Here is a 14,786-nt window from a genome sequence, read left to right as displayed (position 1 = left end):
AAACTCCGAATACGTGCAGAGAGCCTGAATTTGGCTCCAAAATATGGCTCAGGCCTCGATATTCTGATGTTTGGGATATTTTGAAAACTGCAGGGAGGTTTGGGACAAATGTAACCAAACGCCGCTTTCAGTACTTGGTATATGTTGGGTATAAAAAGTCGTAATTTCAAACTGCGAATACGTGCAGAGAGCTTGAATTTGGCTCCAAAATATAGCTGAGGCCTCGAAAGTAGGATGTTTGGGATATTTTGAAAACTGCAGGGGAGGTTTTGGACAAATGTGACCAAACGCCGCGTTCAGTACTTGGCATATGTTGGGTATAAAAAATCGTAATTTCAAACTGCGAATACGTGTAGAGAGCCAGAATTTGGCTCCAAAATATTGCTCAGGCCTCGAAATTGGGATATTTGGAATATTTTGAAAACTCCAGGGGAGTTTGTGCGAAATGTGACTCACTGCCGCTTTCAGGACTTGGCATATGTTGGGTATAAAAAGTCGTAATTTCAAATTGCGAATACGTGCAGAGAGCCAGAATTTGGCTCCAAAATATTGTTCAGGCCTCAAAATTGGGATATATGGGATATTTTGAAAACTGCAAGGAGGTTTGGGACAAATTGGACCAAACGCCACTTTCAGTACTTAGCATATGTTGGGAATAAAAAATCGTAATTTCAAACTTCGAATACGTGCAGATAGCCAGAATTAGGCGCCAAAATATTGCTCAGGCCTCGAAATTGGGATATTTGGGATATTTTGAAAACTGCAGGGAGGTGTGGGACAAATGTGACCAAACGCCACTTTCAGTACTTGGCATATATTGGGTATAAAAATTCGTAATTTCAAACTTCGAATACGTGCAGATAGCCAGAATTTGGCTCCAAAATATTGCTCAGGCCTCGAAATTGGGATATTTGGGATATTTTGAAAACTGCATTGAGGTGTGGGACAAATGTGACCAAACGCCACTTTCAGTACTTGGCATATATTGGGAATAAAAAGTCGTAATTTCAAACTTCGAATACGTGCAGAGAGCCAGAATTTGGCTCCAAAATATGGCTCAGGCCTCAAAATTGGGATATTTGGGATATTTCGAAAACTGCAGGGGAGTTTGTGCGAAATGTGACTCACTGCCGCTTTCAGGACTTGGCATCTGTTGGGTATAAAATGTCGTAATTTCAAACCGCGAATACGTGCATAGAGCCAGAATTTGGCTCCAAAATATGGCTAAGGCCTCGAAATTGGGATGTTTGGGATATTTTGAAAACTGCAGCGTGGATTGAGACAAATGTGACCAAACGCCGCTATAAGTACTTGGCATATGTTGGGTATAAAAAAGTGGTAATTTCAAACTGCGAATACGTGCAAAGAGCCAGAATTTGGCTCCAAAATATGGCTCAGGCCTTGAAATTGGGATGTTTGGGATATTTTGAAAACTGCAGAGGAGTTTGTGCAAAATGTGATTCACTGCCGCTTTCAAGACTTGTCATATGTTGGGTATAAAAAGTCGTAATTTCAAATTGCGAATACGTGCAGAGAGCCAGAATTTGGCTCCAAAATATTGCTCAGGCCTCGAAATTGGGATATTTGGGATATTTCGTAAACTGCAGGGGAGTTTGTGCGAAATGTGACTCACTGCCACTCTCAGTACTTGGCATATGTTGGGTAAAAAATGTCGTAATTTCAAACTGCGAATACGTGCATAGAGCCAGATTTTGGCTCCAAAATATGGCTAAGGCCTTGAAATTGGGATGTTTGGGATATTTTGAAAACTGCAGGAGGGTTTGGGACAAATATGACCAAACGCCGCTTTAAGAACTTGGCATATGTTTGGTATAAAAAGTCCTAATTTCATACTGCGAATACGTGCAGAGAGCTTGAATTTGGCTCAAAAATATGGCTCAGGCCTCGAAAGTGGGATGTTTGGGATATTTTGAAAACTGCAGGGGAGTTTGTGCAAAATGTGACTCACTGCTGCTTTCAGTACTTGGCATATGTTGGGTATAAAAATCGTAATTTCAAACTGCGAATACGTGCAGAGAGCCAGAATTTGGCTCCAAAATATGGCTAAGGTGTCGAAATTGGGATATTTGGGATGTTTCGAAAACTGCAAGGGAGTTTGTGCAAAATGTGACTCACTGCCGCTTTCAGGACTTGGCATATTTTGGGTACAAAAAGTCGTAATTTCAAACTGTGAATACGTGCAGAGAGCCAGAATTTGGCTCCAAAATATGGCTCCGGCCTCGAAATTGAAATATTTGGAATATTTTGAAAACTGCAGGGGAGTTTGCGCAAAATGTGACTCACTGCCACTTTCAGTACTTGGCAAATGTTGGGTTTAAAAAGTCGTAATATCAAACTGTGAATTCGTGCAGAGAGCCAAACGTTGGCTCCAAAATATGACTCAGGTCTCGATATTGAGATGTTTGGGATATTTTTAAAACTGCAGGGAGGTTTAGGACAAATGTGACCAAACGCCGCTTTCAGTACTTGGCATATGTTGGGTATAAAAAAATCGTAATTTCAAACTGCGAATACGTTCAGAGAGTTAGAATTTGGCTCCAAAATATGGCTCAGGTGTCGAAATTGGGATATTTGGGATATTTTGAAAACTGCAAGGGAGTTTGTGCAAAATGTGACTCACTGCCGCTTTCAGGACTTGGCATATTTTGGGTACAAAAAGTAGTAATTTCAAACTGCGAATACGTTCAGAGAGCCAGAATTTGGCTCCAAAATATGGCTCCGGCCTCGAAATTGAAATATTTGGGATATTTTGAAAACTGCAGGGGAGTTTGCACAAAATGTGACTCACTGCCACTTTCAGTACTTGGCAAATGTTGGGTTTAAAAATTCGTAATATCAAACTGTGAATTCGTGCAGAGAGCCAAACGTTGGCTCCAAAATATGACTCAGGTCTCGATATTGAGATGTTTGGGATATTTTTAAAACTGCAGGGAGGTTTAGGACAAATGTGACCAAACGCCGCTTTCAGTACTTGGCATATGTTGGGTATATAAAGTCGTAATTTCAAACTGCGAATACGTGCAGAGAGCCAGAATTTGGCTCCAAAATATGACTCAGTCCTCGAAATTGGGATGTTTGGGATATTTTGAAAACTGCAGGAGGGATTGAGACAAATGTGACCAAATGCCGCTTTCATTACTTGGCATATGTTGGGTATAAAAAAGTCGTAATTTCAAACTGCGAATACGTGCAGAGAGCCAGAATTTGATCCAAAATATGGCTCAGGCCTCGAAATTGGGATATTTGGGAGATTTCGAACACTGCAGGGGAGTTTGTGCAATATGTGACTCACTGCCGCTTTCAGTACCTGGCATATGTTGGGTATAAAAAAGTGGTAATTTCAAACTGCGAAAACGTGCAGAGAGCCAGAATTTGGCTCCAAAATATGGATCAGGCCTCAAAATTGGGATATTTCGCATATTTCGAAAACTGCAGGGGAGTTTGTGCGAAATGTGACTCACTGCCGCTTTCAGGACTTGGCATATGTTATGTATAAAATGTCGAAATTTCAAACCGCGAATACGTGCATAGAGCCAGAATTTGGATCCAAAATATTGCTCAGACCTCGAAATTGGGATGTTTGGGATATTTTGAAAACTGCAGTGGGGGTTTGGGACAAATGTGACCAAACGCCACTCTCAGTACTTGGCATATGTTGGGCATAAAAAAGTCGTACTTTCAAACTGCGAATACGTGCAGAGAGCCAGAATTTGGCTCCAAAATATTGCTCAGGCCTCGAAATTGGGATATTTGGGATATTTCGTAAACTGCAGGGGAGTTTGTGAGAAATGTGACTCACTGCCACTCTCAGTACTTGGCATATGTTGGGTAAAAAATGTCGTAATTTCAAACTGCGAATACGTGCATAGAGCCAGATTTTGGCTCCAAAATATGGCTAAGGCCTCGAAATTGGGATATTTGGGATATTTTGAAATCTGCAGGGGGGGTTTGTGACAAATGTTACCAAATGCCGCTTTCAGTACTTGGCATATATTGGGTATAAAAAAGTCGTAATTTCAAACTGCGAATTCGTGCAGAGAGCCAGAGTTTGGCTGCAAAATATGGCTCAGGCCTTGAAATTGGGATGTTTAGGATATTTTGAAAACTGCTGGGGAGTTTGTGCAAAATGTGACTCACTGATGCTTTCAGTACTTGGCATATGTTGGGTATAAAAATCGTAATATCAAAATGCGAATACGTGCATAGAGCCAGAATTTGGCTCGAAAATATTGCTCAGTCCTCGAAATTGGGATGTTTGGGATATTTTGAAAACTGCAGGAGGGTTTGGGACAAATATGACCAAACGCCGCTTTAAGAACTTGGCATATGTTTGGTATAAAAAGTCCTAATTTCATACTGCGAATACGTGCAGAGAGCTTGAATTTGGCTCAAAAATATGGCTCAGGCCTCGAAAGTGGGATGTTTGGGATATTTTGAAAACTGCAGGGGAGTTTGTGCAAAATGTGACTCACTGCTGCTTTCAGTACTTGGCATATGTTGGGTATAAAAATCGTAATTTCAAACTGCGAATACGTGCAGAGAGCCAGAATTTGGCTCCAAAATATGGCTAAGGTGTCGAAATTGGGATATTTGGGATGTTTCGAAAACTGCAAGGGAGTTTGTGCAAAATGTGGCTCACTGCCGCTTTCAGGACTTGGCATATTTTGGGTACAAAAAGTCGTAATTTCAAACTGCGAATATGTGCAGAGAGCCAGAATTTGGCTCCAAAATATGGCTCCGGCCTCGAAATTGAAATATTTGGAATATTTTGAAAACTGCAGGGGAGTTTGCGCAAAATGTGACTCACTGCCACTTTCAGTACTTGGCAAATGTTGGGTTTAAAAAGTCGTAATATCAAACTGTGAATTCGTGCAGAGAGCCAAACGTTGGCTCCAAAATATGACTCAGGTCTCGATATTGAGATGTTTGGGATATTTTTAAAACTGCAGGGAGGTTTAGGACAAATGTGACCAAACGCCGCTTTCAGTACTTGGCATATGTTGGGTATAAAAAAATCGTAATTTCAAACTGCGAATACGTGCAGAGAGCCAGAATTTGGCTCTAAAATATGGCTCAGGCATCGTAATTGGGATATTTGGGATATTTTGAAAACTGCAGGGGAGTTTGTGCAGAATGTGACTCACTGCTGCTTTCAGTACTTGGCATATGATGGGTATAAAAAGTCGTAATTTCAAACTGCGAATACGTGCAGAGAGCCAGAATTTGGCTCTAAAATATGGCTCAGGCCTGGAAATTGAGATATTTGGGATATTTTGAAAACTGCAAGGGAGTTTGTGCAAAAGGTGACTCACTGCTACTTTCAGTACTTGGCATATGTTGGGTATAAAAAGTCGTAATTTCAAACTGCGAATATGTGCAGAGAGCCAGAATTTGGCGCCAAATTATGGCTCAGGCGTCGAAATTGGGATATTTGGGATATTTTGAAAACTGCAGGTGTGTTTGTGCAAAATGTGACTCACTTCTGCTTTCAGTTCTTGGCATATGTTGGGTATAAAAAGTCGTAATTTGAAACTGCGAATACGTGCATAGAGCCAGAATTTGGCTCAAAAATATTGCTCAGTCCTCGAAATTGGGATGTTTGGGATGTTTTGAAAACTGCAGGGGACGTTTGGGACAAATTTGACCTAACGCCGCTTTCAGTACTTGGCATATGTTGGGTATAAAAATTCGTAATTTCAAACTGCGAATACGTGCAGAGAGCCAGAATTTGGCTCCAAAATATGGCTAAGGTGTCGAAATTGGGATATTTGGAATATTTTGAAAACTGCAAGGGAGTTTGTGCAAAATGTGACTCACTGCCGCTTTCAGGACTTGGCATATTTTGGGTACAAAAAGTAGTAATTTCAAACTGCGAATACGTTCAGAGAGTTAGAATTTGGCTCCAAAATATGGCTCCGGCCTCGAAATTGAAATATTTGGGATATTTTGAAAACTGCAGGGGAGTTTGCACAAAATGTGACTCACTGCCACTTTCAGTACTTGGCAAATGTTGGGTTTAAAAAGTCGTAATATCAAACTGTGAATTCGTGCAGAGAGCCAAACGTTGGCTCCAAAATATGACTCAGGTCTCGATATTGAGATGTTTGGGATATTTTTAAAACTGCAGGGAGGTTTAGGACAAATGTGACCAAACGCCGCTTTCAGTACTTGGCATATGTTGGATATAAAAAGTCGTAATTTCAAACTGCGAATACGTGCAGAGAGCCAGAATTTGGCTCCAAAATATGGCTCAGGCCACGAAATTAGGATGTTTGGGATATTTTGAAAACTGCAGGGAGGTTTGGGACAAATATGACCAAACGCCGCTTTCAGTACTTGGCATATGTTGGGTATATAAAGTCGTAATTTCAAACTGCGAATACGTGCAGAGAGCCAGAATTTGGCTCCAAAATATGACTCAGTCCTCGAAATTAGGATGTTTAGGACATTTTGAAAACTGCAGGAGGGATTGAGACAAATGTGACCAAATGCCGCTTTCAGTACTTGGCATATGTTGGGTATAAAAAAGTCGTAATTTCAAACTGCGAATACGTGCAGAGAGCCAGAATTTGACTCTAAAATATGGCTCAGGCCTGGAAATTGAGATATTTGGGATATTTTGAAAACTGCAGGGGAGTTTGTGCGAAATGTGACTCACTGCCGCTTTCAGGACTTGGCATATGTTATGTATAAAATGTCGAAATTTCAAACCGCGAATACGTGCATAGAGCCAGATTTTGGATCCAAAATATTGCTCATGCCTCGAGATTGGGATGTTTGGGATATTTTGAAAACTGCAGTGGGGGTTTGGGACAAATGTGACCAAACGCCACTCAAAGTACTTGGCATATGTTGGGCATAAAAAAGTTGTAATTTCAAACTGCGAATAGGTGCAGAGAGCCAGAACTTGGCTCCAAAATATTGCTCAGGCCTCAAAATTGGGATATTTGGGATATTTCGTAAACTGCAGGGGAGTTTGTGCAAAATGTGACTCACTGCCACTCTCAGTACTTGGCATATGTTGGGTAAAAAATGTCGTAATTTCAAACCGCGAATACGTGCATAGAGCCAGATTTTGGCTCCAAAATATAGCTAAGGCCTCGAAATTGGGATGTTTGGGATATTTTGAAATCTGCAGGGGGGGTTTGGGACAAATATTACCAAACGCCGCTTTCAGTACTTGGCATATATTGGGTATAAAAAAATTCGTAATTTCAAGCTTCGAATACGTGCAGAGAGCCAGAGTTTGGCTGCAAAATATGGCTCAGGCCTCGAAATTGGGATGTTTGGGATATTTCGAAAACTGCATGGGAGTTTGTGCAAAATGTGACTCACTGATGCTTTCAGTACTTGGCATATGTTGGGTATAAAAATAGTAATATCAAAATGCGAATACGTGCATAGAGCCAGAATTTGGCTACAAAATATTGCTCAGTCCTCGAAATTGGGATGTTTGGGATATTTTGAAAACTGCAGGAGGGTTTGGGACAAATATGACCAAACGCCGCTTTAAGAACTTGGCATATGTTTGGTATAAAAAGTCGTAATTTCAAACTGCGAATACGTGCAGAGAGCTTGAATTTGGCTCCAAAATATTACTCAGGCCTCGAAAGTGGGATGTTTGGGATATTTTGAAAACTGCAGGGGAGTTTGTGCAAAATGTGACTCACTGCTGCTTTCAGTACTTGGCATATGTTGGGTATAAAAATTCGTAATTTCAAACTGCGAATACGTGCAGAGAGCCAGAATTTGTCTCCAAAATATGGCTCAGGCGTCGAAATTGGGATATTTGGGATATTTTGAAAACTGCAGGGGAGTTTGTGCTAAATGAGACTCACTGCTGCTATCAGTACTTGGCATATGTTGGGTATAAAAAGTCGTAATTTCAAACTGCGAATACTTGCAGAGAGCCAGAATTTGGCTCCAAAATATGGCTCAGGTGTCGAAATTGGGATATTTGGGATATTTTGAAAACTGCAGGCGAGTTTGTGGTAAATGTGTCTCACTGCTGCTCTCAGTACTTGGCATATGTTGGATATAAAAAGTCGTAATTTCAAACTGCGAATACGTGCAGAGAGCCAGAATTTGGCTCCAAAATATGGCTCAGGCCACGAAATTAGGATGTTTGGAATATTTTGAAAACTGCAGGGAGGTTTGGGACAAATATGACCAAACGCCGCTTTCAGTACTTGGCATATGTTGGGTATATAAATTCGTAATTTCAAACTGCGAATACGTGCAGAGAGCCAGAATTTGGCTCCAAAATATGACTCAGTCCTCGAAATTAGCATGTTTAGGATATTTTGAAAACTGCAGGAGGGATTGAGACAAATGTGACCAAATGCCGCTTTCAGTACTTGGCATATGTTGGGTATAAAAAAGTCGTAATTTCAAACTGCGAATACGTGCAGAGAGCGAGAATTTGATCCAAAATATGGCTCAGGCCTCGAAATTGGGATATTTGGGAGATTTCGAACACTGCAGGGGAGTTTGTGCAATATGAGACTCACTGCCGCTTTCAGTACCTGGCATATGTTGGGTATAAAAAAGTGGTAATTTCAAACTGCGAATACGTGCAGAGAGCCAGAATTTGGCTCCAAAATATGGATCAGGCCTCAAAATTGGGATATTTGGGATATTTCGAAAACTGCAGGGGAGTTTGTGCGAAATGTGACTCACTGCCGCTTTCAGGACTTGGCATATGTTATGTATAAAATGTCGAAATTTCAAACCGCGAATACGTGCATAGAGCCAGAATTTGGATCCAAAATATTGCTCATGCCTCGAGATTGGGATGTTTGGGATATTTTGAAAACTGCAGTGGGGGTTTGGGACAAATGTGACCAAACGCCGCTCTCAGTACTAGGCATATGTTGGGCATAAAAAAGTCGTAATTTCAAACTGCGAATACGTGCAGAGACCCAGAATTTGGCTCCAAAATATTGCTCAGGCCTCGAAATTGGGATATTTGGGATATTTCGTAAACTGCAGGGGAGTTTGTGCGAAATGTGACTCACTGCCACTCTCAGTACTTGGCATATGTTGGGTAAAAAATGTCGTAATTTCAAACTGCGAATACGTGCATAGAGCCAGATTTTGGCTCCAAAATATGGCTAAGGTCTCGAAATTGGTATGTTTGGGATATTTTGAAATCTGCAGGGGGGGTTTGTGACAAATGTTACCAAATGCCGCTTTCAGTACTTGGCATATATTGGGTATAAAAAATTCGTAATTTCAAACTGCGAATACGTACAGAGAGCCAGAGTTTGGCTGCAAAATATGGCTCAGGCCTTGAAATTGGGATGTTTAGGATATTTTGAAAACTGCAGGGAAGTTTGTGCAAAATGTGACTCACTGATGCTTTCAGTACTTGGCATATGTTGGGTAAAAAAATCGTAATATCAAAATGCGAATACGTGCATAGAGCCAGAATTTGGCTCGAAAATATTGCTTAGTCCTTGAAATTGGGATGTTTGGGATATTTTGAAAACTGCAGGAGGGTTTGGGACAAATATGACCAAACGCCGCTTTAAGAACTTGGCATATGTTTGGTATAAAAAGTCCTAATTTCATACTGCGAATACGTGCAGAGAGCTTGAATTTGGCTCCAAAATATGGCTCAGGCCTCGAAAGTGGGATGTTTGGGATATTTTGAAAACTGCAGGGGAGTTTGTGCAAAATGTGACTCACTGCTGCTTTCAGTACTTGGCATATGTTGGGTATAAAAAGTCGTTATTTCAAACTGCGAATACGTGCAGTGAGCCAAAATTTGACTCCAAAATATGGCTAAGGTGTCGAATTTGGGATATTTGGGATATTTCGAAAACTGCAAGGGAGTTTGTGCAAAATGTGACTCACTGCCGCTTTCAGGACTTGGCATATTTTGGGTACAAAAAGTCGTAATTTCAAACTGTGAATACGTGCAGAGAGCCAGAATTTGGCTCCAAAATATGGCTCAGGCCTCGAAAGTGGGATGTTTGGGATATTTTGAAAACTGCAGGGGAGTTTGTGCAAAATGTGACTCACTGCTGCTTTCAGTACTTGGCATATGATGGGTATAAAAAGTCGTAATTTCAAACTGCGAATACGTGCAGAGAGCCAGAATTTGGCTCTAAAATATGGCTCAGGCCTGGAAATTGAGATATTTGGGATATTTTGAAAACTGCAGGGGAGTTTGTGCGAAATGTGACTCACTGCCGCTTTCAGGACTTGGCATATAATATGTATAAAATGTCGAAATTTCAAACCGCGAATACGTGCATAGAGCCAGATTTTGGATCCAAAATATTGCTCATGCCTCGAGATTGGGATGTTTGGGATATTTTGAAAACTGCAGTGGGGGTTTGGGACAAATGTGACCAAACGCCACTCAAAGTACTTGGCATATGTTGGGCATAAAAAAGTTGTAATTTCAAACTGCGAATAGGTGCAGAGAGCCAGAACTTGGCTCCAAAATATTGCTCAGGCCTCAAAATTGGGATATTTGGGATATATCGTAAACTGCAGGGGAGTTTGTGCAAAATGTGACTCACTGCCACTCTTAGTACTTGGCATATGTTGGGTAAAAAATGTCGTAATTTCAAACCGCGAATACGTGCATAGAGCCAGATTTTGGCTCCAAAATATAGCTAAGGCCTCGAAATTGGGATGTTTGGGATATTTTGAAATCTGCAGGGGGGGTTTGGGACAAATATTACCAAACGCCGCTTTCAGTACTTGGCATATATTGGGTATAAAAAAATTCGTAATTTCAAACTTCGAATACGTGCAGAGAGCCAGAGTTTGGCTGCAAAATATGGCTCAGGCCTCGAAATTGGGATGTTTGGGATATTTCGAAAACTGCATGGGAGTTTGTGCAAAATGTGACTCACTGATGCTTTTAGTACTTGGCATATGTTGGGTATAAAAATAGTAATATCAAAATGCGAATACGTGCATAGAGCCAGAATTTGGCTACAAAATATTGCTCAGTCCTCGAAATTGGGATGTTTGGGATATTTTGAAAACTGCAGGAGGGTTTGGGACAAATATGACCAAACGCCGCTTTAAGAACTTGGCATATGTTTGGTATAAAAAGTCGTAATTTCAAACTGCGAATACGTGCAGAGAGCTTGAATTTGGCTCCAAAATATTACTCAGGCCTCGAAAGTGGGATGTTTGGGATATTTTGAAAACTGCAGGGGAGTTTGTGCAAAATGTGACTCACTGCTGCTTTCAGTACTTGGCATATGTTGGGTATAAAAATTCGTAATTTCAAACTGCGAATACGTGCAGAGAGCCAGAATTTGGCTCCAAAATTTGGCTCAGGCGTCGAAATTGGGATATTTGGGATATTTTGAAAACTGCAGGGGAGTTTGTGCTAAATGTGACTCACTGCTGCTATCAGTACTTGGCATATGTTGGGTATAAAAAGTCGTAATTTCAAACTGCGAATACTTGCAGAGAGCCAGAATTTGGCTCCAAAATATGGCTCAGGCCTCGAAATTAGGATGTTTGGAATATTTTGAAAACTGCAGGGAGGTTTGGGACAAATATGACCAAACGCCGCTTTCAGTACTTGGCATATGTTGGGTATATAAATTCGTAATTTCAAACTGCGAATACGTGCAGAGAGCCAGAATTTGGCTCCAAAATATGACTCAGTCCTCGAAATTAGCATGTTTAGGATATTTTGAAAACTGCAGGAGGGATTGAGACAAATGTGACCAAATGCCGCTTTCAGTACTTGGCATATGTTGGGTATAAAAAAGTCGTAATTTCAAACTGCGAATACGTGCAGAGAGCGAGAATTTGATCCAAAATATGGCTCAGGCCTCGAAATTGGGATATTTGGGAGATTTCGAACACTGCAGGGGAGTTTGTGCAATATGAGACTCACTGCCGCTTTCAGTACCTGGCATATGTTGGGTATAAAAAAGTGGTAATTTCAAACTGCGAATACGTGCAGAGAGCCAGAATTTGGCTCCAAAATATGGATCAGGCCTCAAAATTGGGATATTTGGGATATTTCGAAAACTGCAGGGGAGTTTGTGCGAAATGTGACTCACTGCCGCTTTCAGGACTTGGCATATGTTATGTATAAAATGTCGAAATTTCAAACCGCGAATACGTGCATAGAGCCAGAATTTGGATCCAAAATATTGCTCATGCCTCGAGATTGGGATGTTTGGGATATTTTGAAAACTGCAGTGGGGGTTTGGGACAAATGTGACCAAACGCCGCTCTCAGTACTAGGCATATGTTGGGCATAAAAAAGTCGTAATTTCAAACTGCGAATACGTGCATTGAGCCAGATTTTGGCTCCAAAATATGGCTAAGGCCTCGAAATTGGGATGTTTGGGATATTTTGAAATCTGCAGGGGGGGTTTGTGACAAATGTTACCAAATGCCGCTTTCAGTACTTGGCATATATTGGGTATAAAAAATTCGTAATTTCAAACTGCGAATACGTACAGAGAGCCAGAGTTTGGCTGCAAAATATGGCTCAGGCCTTGAAATTGGGATGTTTAGGATATTTTGAAAACTGCAGGGGAGTTTGTGCAAAATGTGACTCACTGATGCTTTCAGTACTTGGCATATGTTGGGTAAAAAAATCGTAATATCAAAATGCGAATACGTGCATAGAGCCAGAATTTGGCTCGAAAATATTGCTCAGTCCTTGAAATTGGGATGTTTGGGATATTTTGAAAACTGCAGGAGGGTTTGGGACAAATATGACCAAACGCCGCTTTAAGAACTTGGCATATGTTTGGTATAAAAAGTCCTAATTTCATACTGCGAATACGTGCAGAGAGCTTGAATTTGGCTCCAAAATATGGCTCAGGCCTCGAAAGTGGGATGTTTGGGATATTTTGAAAACTGCAGGGGAGTTTGTGCAAAATGTGACTCACTGCTGCTTTCAGTACTTGGCATATGTTGGGTATAAAAAGTCGTTATTTCAAACTGCGAATACGTGCAGTGAGCCAAAATTTGGCTCCAAAATATGGCTAAGGTGTCGAATTTGGGATATTTGGGATATTTCGAAAACTGCAAGGGAGTTTGTGCAAAATGTGACTCACTGCCGCTTTCAGGACTTGGCATATTTTGGGTACAAAAAGTCGTAATTTCAAACTGTGAATACGTGCAGAGAGCCAGAATTTGGCTCCAAAATATGGCTCAGGCCTCGAAAGTGGGATGTTTGGGATATTTTGAAAACTGCAGGGGAGTTTGTGCAAAATGTGACTCACTGCTGCTTTCAGTACTTGGCATATGATGGGTATAAAAAGTCGTAATTTCAAACTGCGAATACGTGCAGAGAGCAAGAGTTGGCTGCAAAATATGGCTCAGGCCTCGAAATTGGGATGTTTAGGATATTTCGAAAACTGCAGGGGAGTTTGTGCAAAATGTTACTCACTGATGCTTTCAGTACTTGGCATATGTTGGGTATAAAAATAGTAATATCAAAATGCGAATACTTGCATAGAGCCAGAATTTGGCTACAAAATATTGCTCAGTCCTCGAAATTGGGATGTTTGGGATATTTTGAAAACTGCAGGAGGGTTTGGGACAAATATGACCAAACGCCGCTTTAAGAACTTGGCATATGTTTGGTATAAAAAGTCGTAATTTCAAACTGCGAATACGTGCAGAGAGCTTGAATTTGGCTCCAAAATATGGCTCAGGCCTCGAAAATGGGATGTTTGGGATATTTTGAAAACTGCAGGGGAGTTTGTGCAAAATGTGACTCACTGCTGCTTTCAGTACTTGGCATATGTTGGGTATAAAAAGTCGTAATTTCAAACTGCGAATACGTGCAGAGAGCCAGAATTTGGCTCCAAAATATGGCTCAGGCAACGAAATTAGGATGTTTGGGATATTTTGAAAAGTGCAGGGAGGTTTGGGACAAATATGACCAAACGCCGCTTTCAGAACTTGGCATATGTTGGGTATAATAAAGTGATGTGGTAAGCATGGGGGAATTTTTTTATATTGCAGAATGGTGACTGATAGGGGTTAGTGCGTGATGCTTTTCTACTAATCCAGACCCACTCAGATGCACCTGCTATATTTAGATCAACAACACTGCTGATCTATGATTCATCCAGTGTCTAATGTCACTTAGTGGAGAGATTTAGCAAGAGGTCAGCAGCAGATCAACTTTTTCTAAATACCATGTTGGCGATCACAGCAAACAATGAGGGTGAAAAAATATTCATTTGCTGAGAGATTGCAATTCAGTAGAACTCCATTCACACTGACTGATGCCAAAATCTATTACATCCATATCAGCCTGGATAGCTCCAGGGAGCCTCTGGCTCTCGCCAAGTAAATGATGTTTCATTACATTCATTTTTTTTTTACCCTGTCTGTAAGACATTGTTTTCTACACATAAAATAATAACTATTTGGTATTTCTGAACATCATTCTCATAAATTTCTGCTCTGTTTAATTGAAGCCTTTTTATTTCAGCCATCCAACTATTATGAAGCCAAATGAGCTACGTAACAGCAATCCACGATTAGCAGAACTCACTGCCAAACAGGTAAGTGGGAGGGATGAGGTTTGATGCAAATGACAGTTAGGGACACACTTTAAAAGGATTCAGTATAAGTAGACAAATAAACACACAATTTAACAGGAGCATCTCTAAGCAGTAGCGTATATACTAAGCCTACAAACATAGGATTATGCCTAAACAGTAGGAGTGAGTGCTCCCAAAGACACAAAGCCAGTGTTCTAAACACTTATATTCGTCGAGCCCTTACCCACTGTTCAGAATGGAGCA

At 40.8% G+C, this 14,786-nt stretch overlaps 1 protein-coding gene across 1 annotated transcript in view; it reads left to right on the top strand.

Moving 5' to 3' along the window:
* LOC123751506 (heat shock protein 75 kDa, mitochondrial-like) overlaps positions 1-14,543 on the top strand; it is a 629,800-nt gene extending 615,257 nt beyond the window's left edge. Inside the window, exon 6 of the mRNA XM_069300448.1 lies at positions 14,471-14,543. Coding sequence (XP_069156549.1) covers positions 14,471-14,487 — 17 coding nt within the window. The 3' untranslated portion in view covers positions 14,488-14,543. The remainder of the gene's footprint in view (positions 1-14,470) is intronic.
* The last annotated feature ends 243 nt before the right edge of the window (positions 14,544-14,786 follow it).

Source organism: Procambarus clarkii, chromosome 44 (assembly GCF_040958095.1).
Source record: "Procambarus clarkii isolate CNS0578487 chromosome 44, FALCON_Pclarkii_2.0, whole genome shotgun sequence".
Taxonomy (NCBI): Eukaryota; Metazoa; Arthropoda; class Malacostraca; order Decapoda; family Cambaridae; genus Procambarus; species Procambarus clarkii.
The sequence above is the reverse complement of the archived record's forward strand: the minus strand, read 5'-3'. Positions and strand labels throughout refer to the sequence as shown.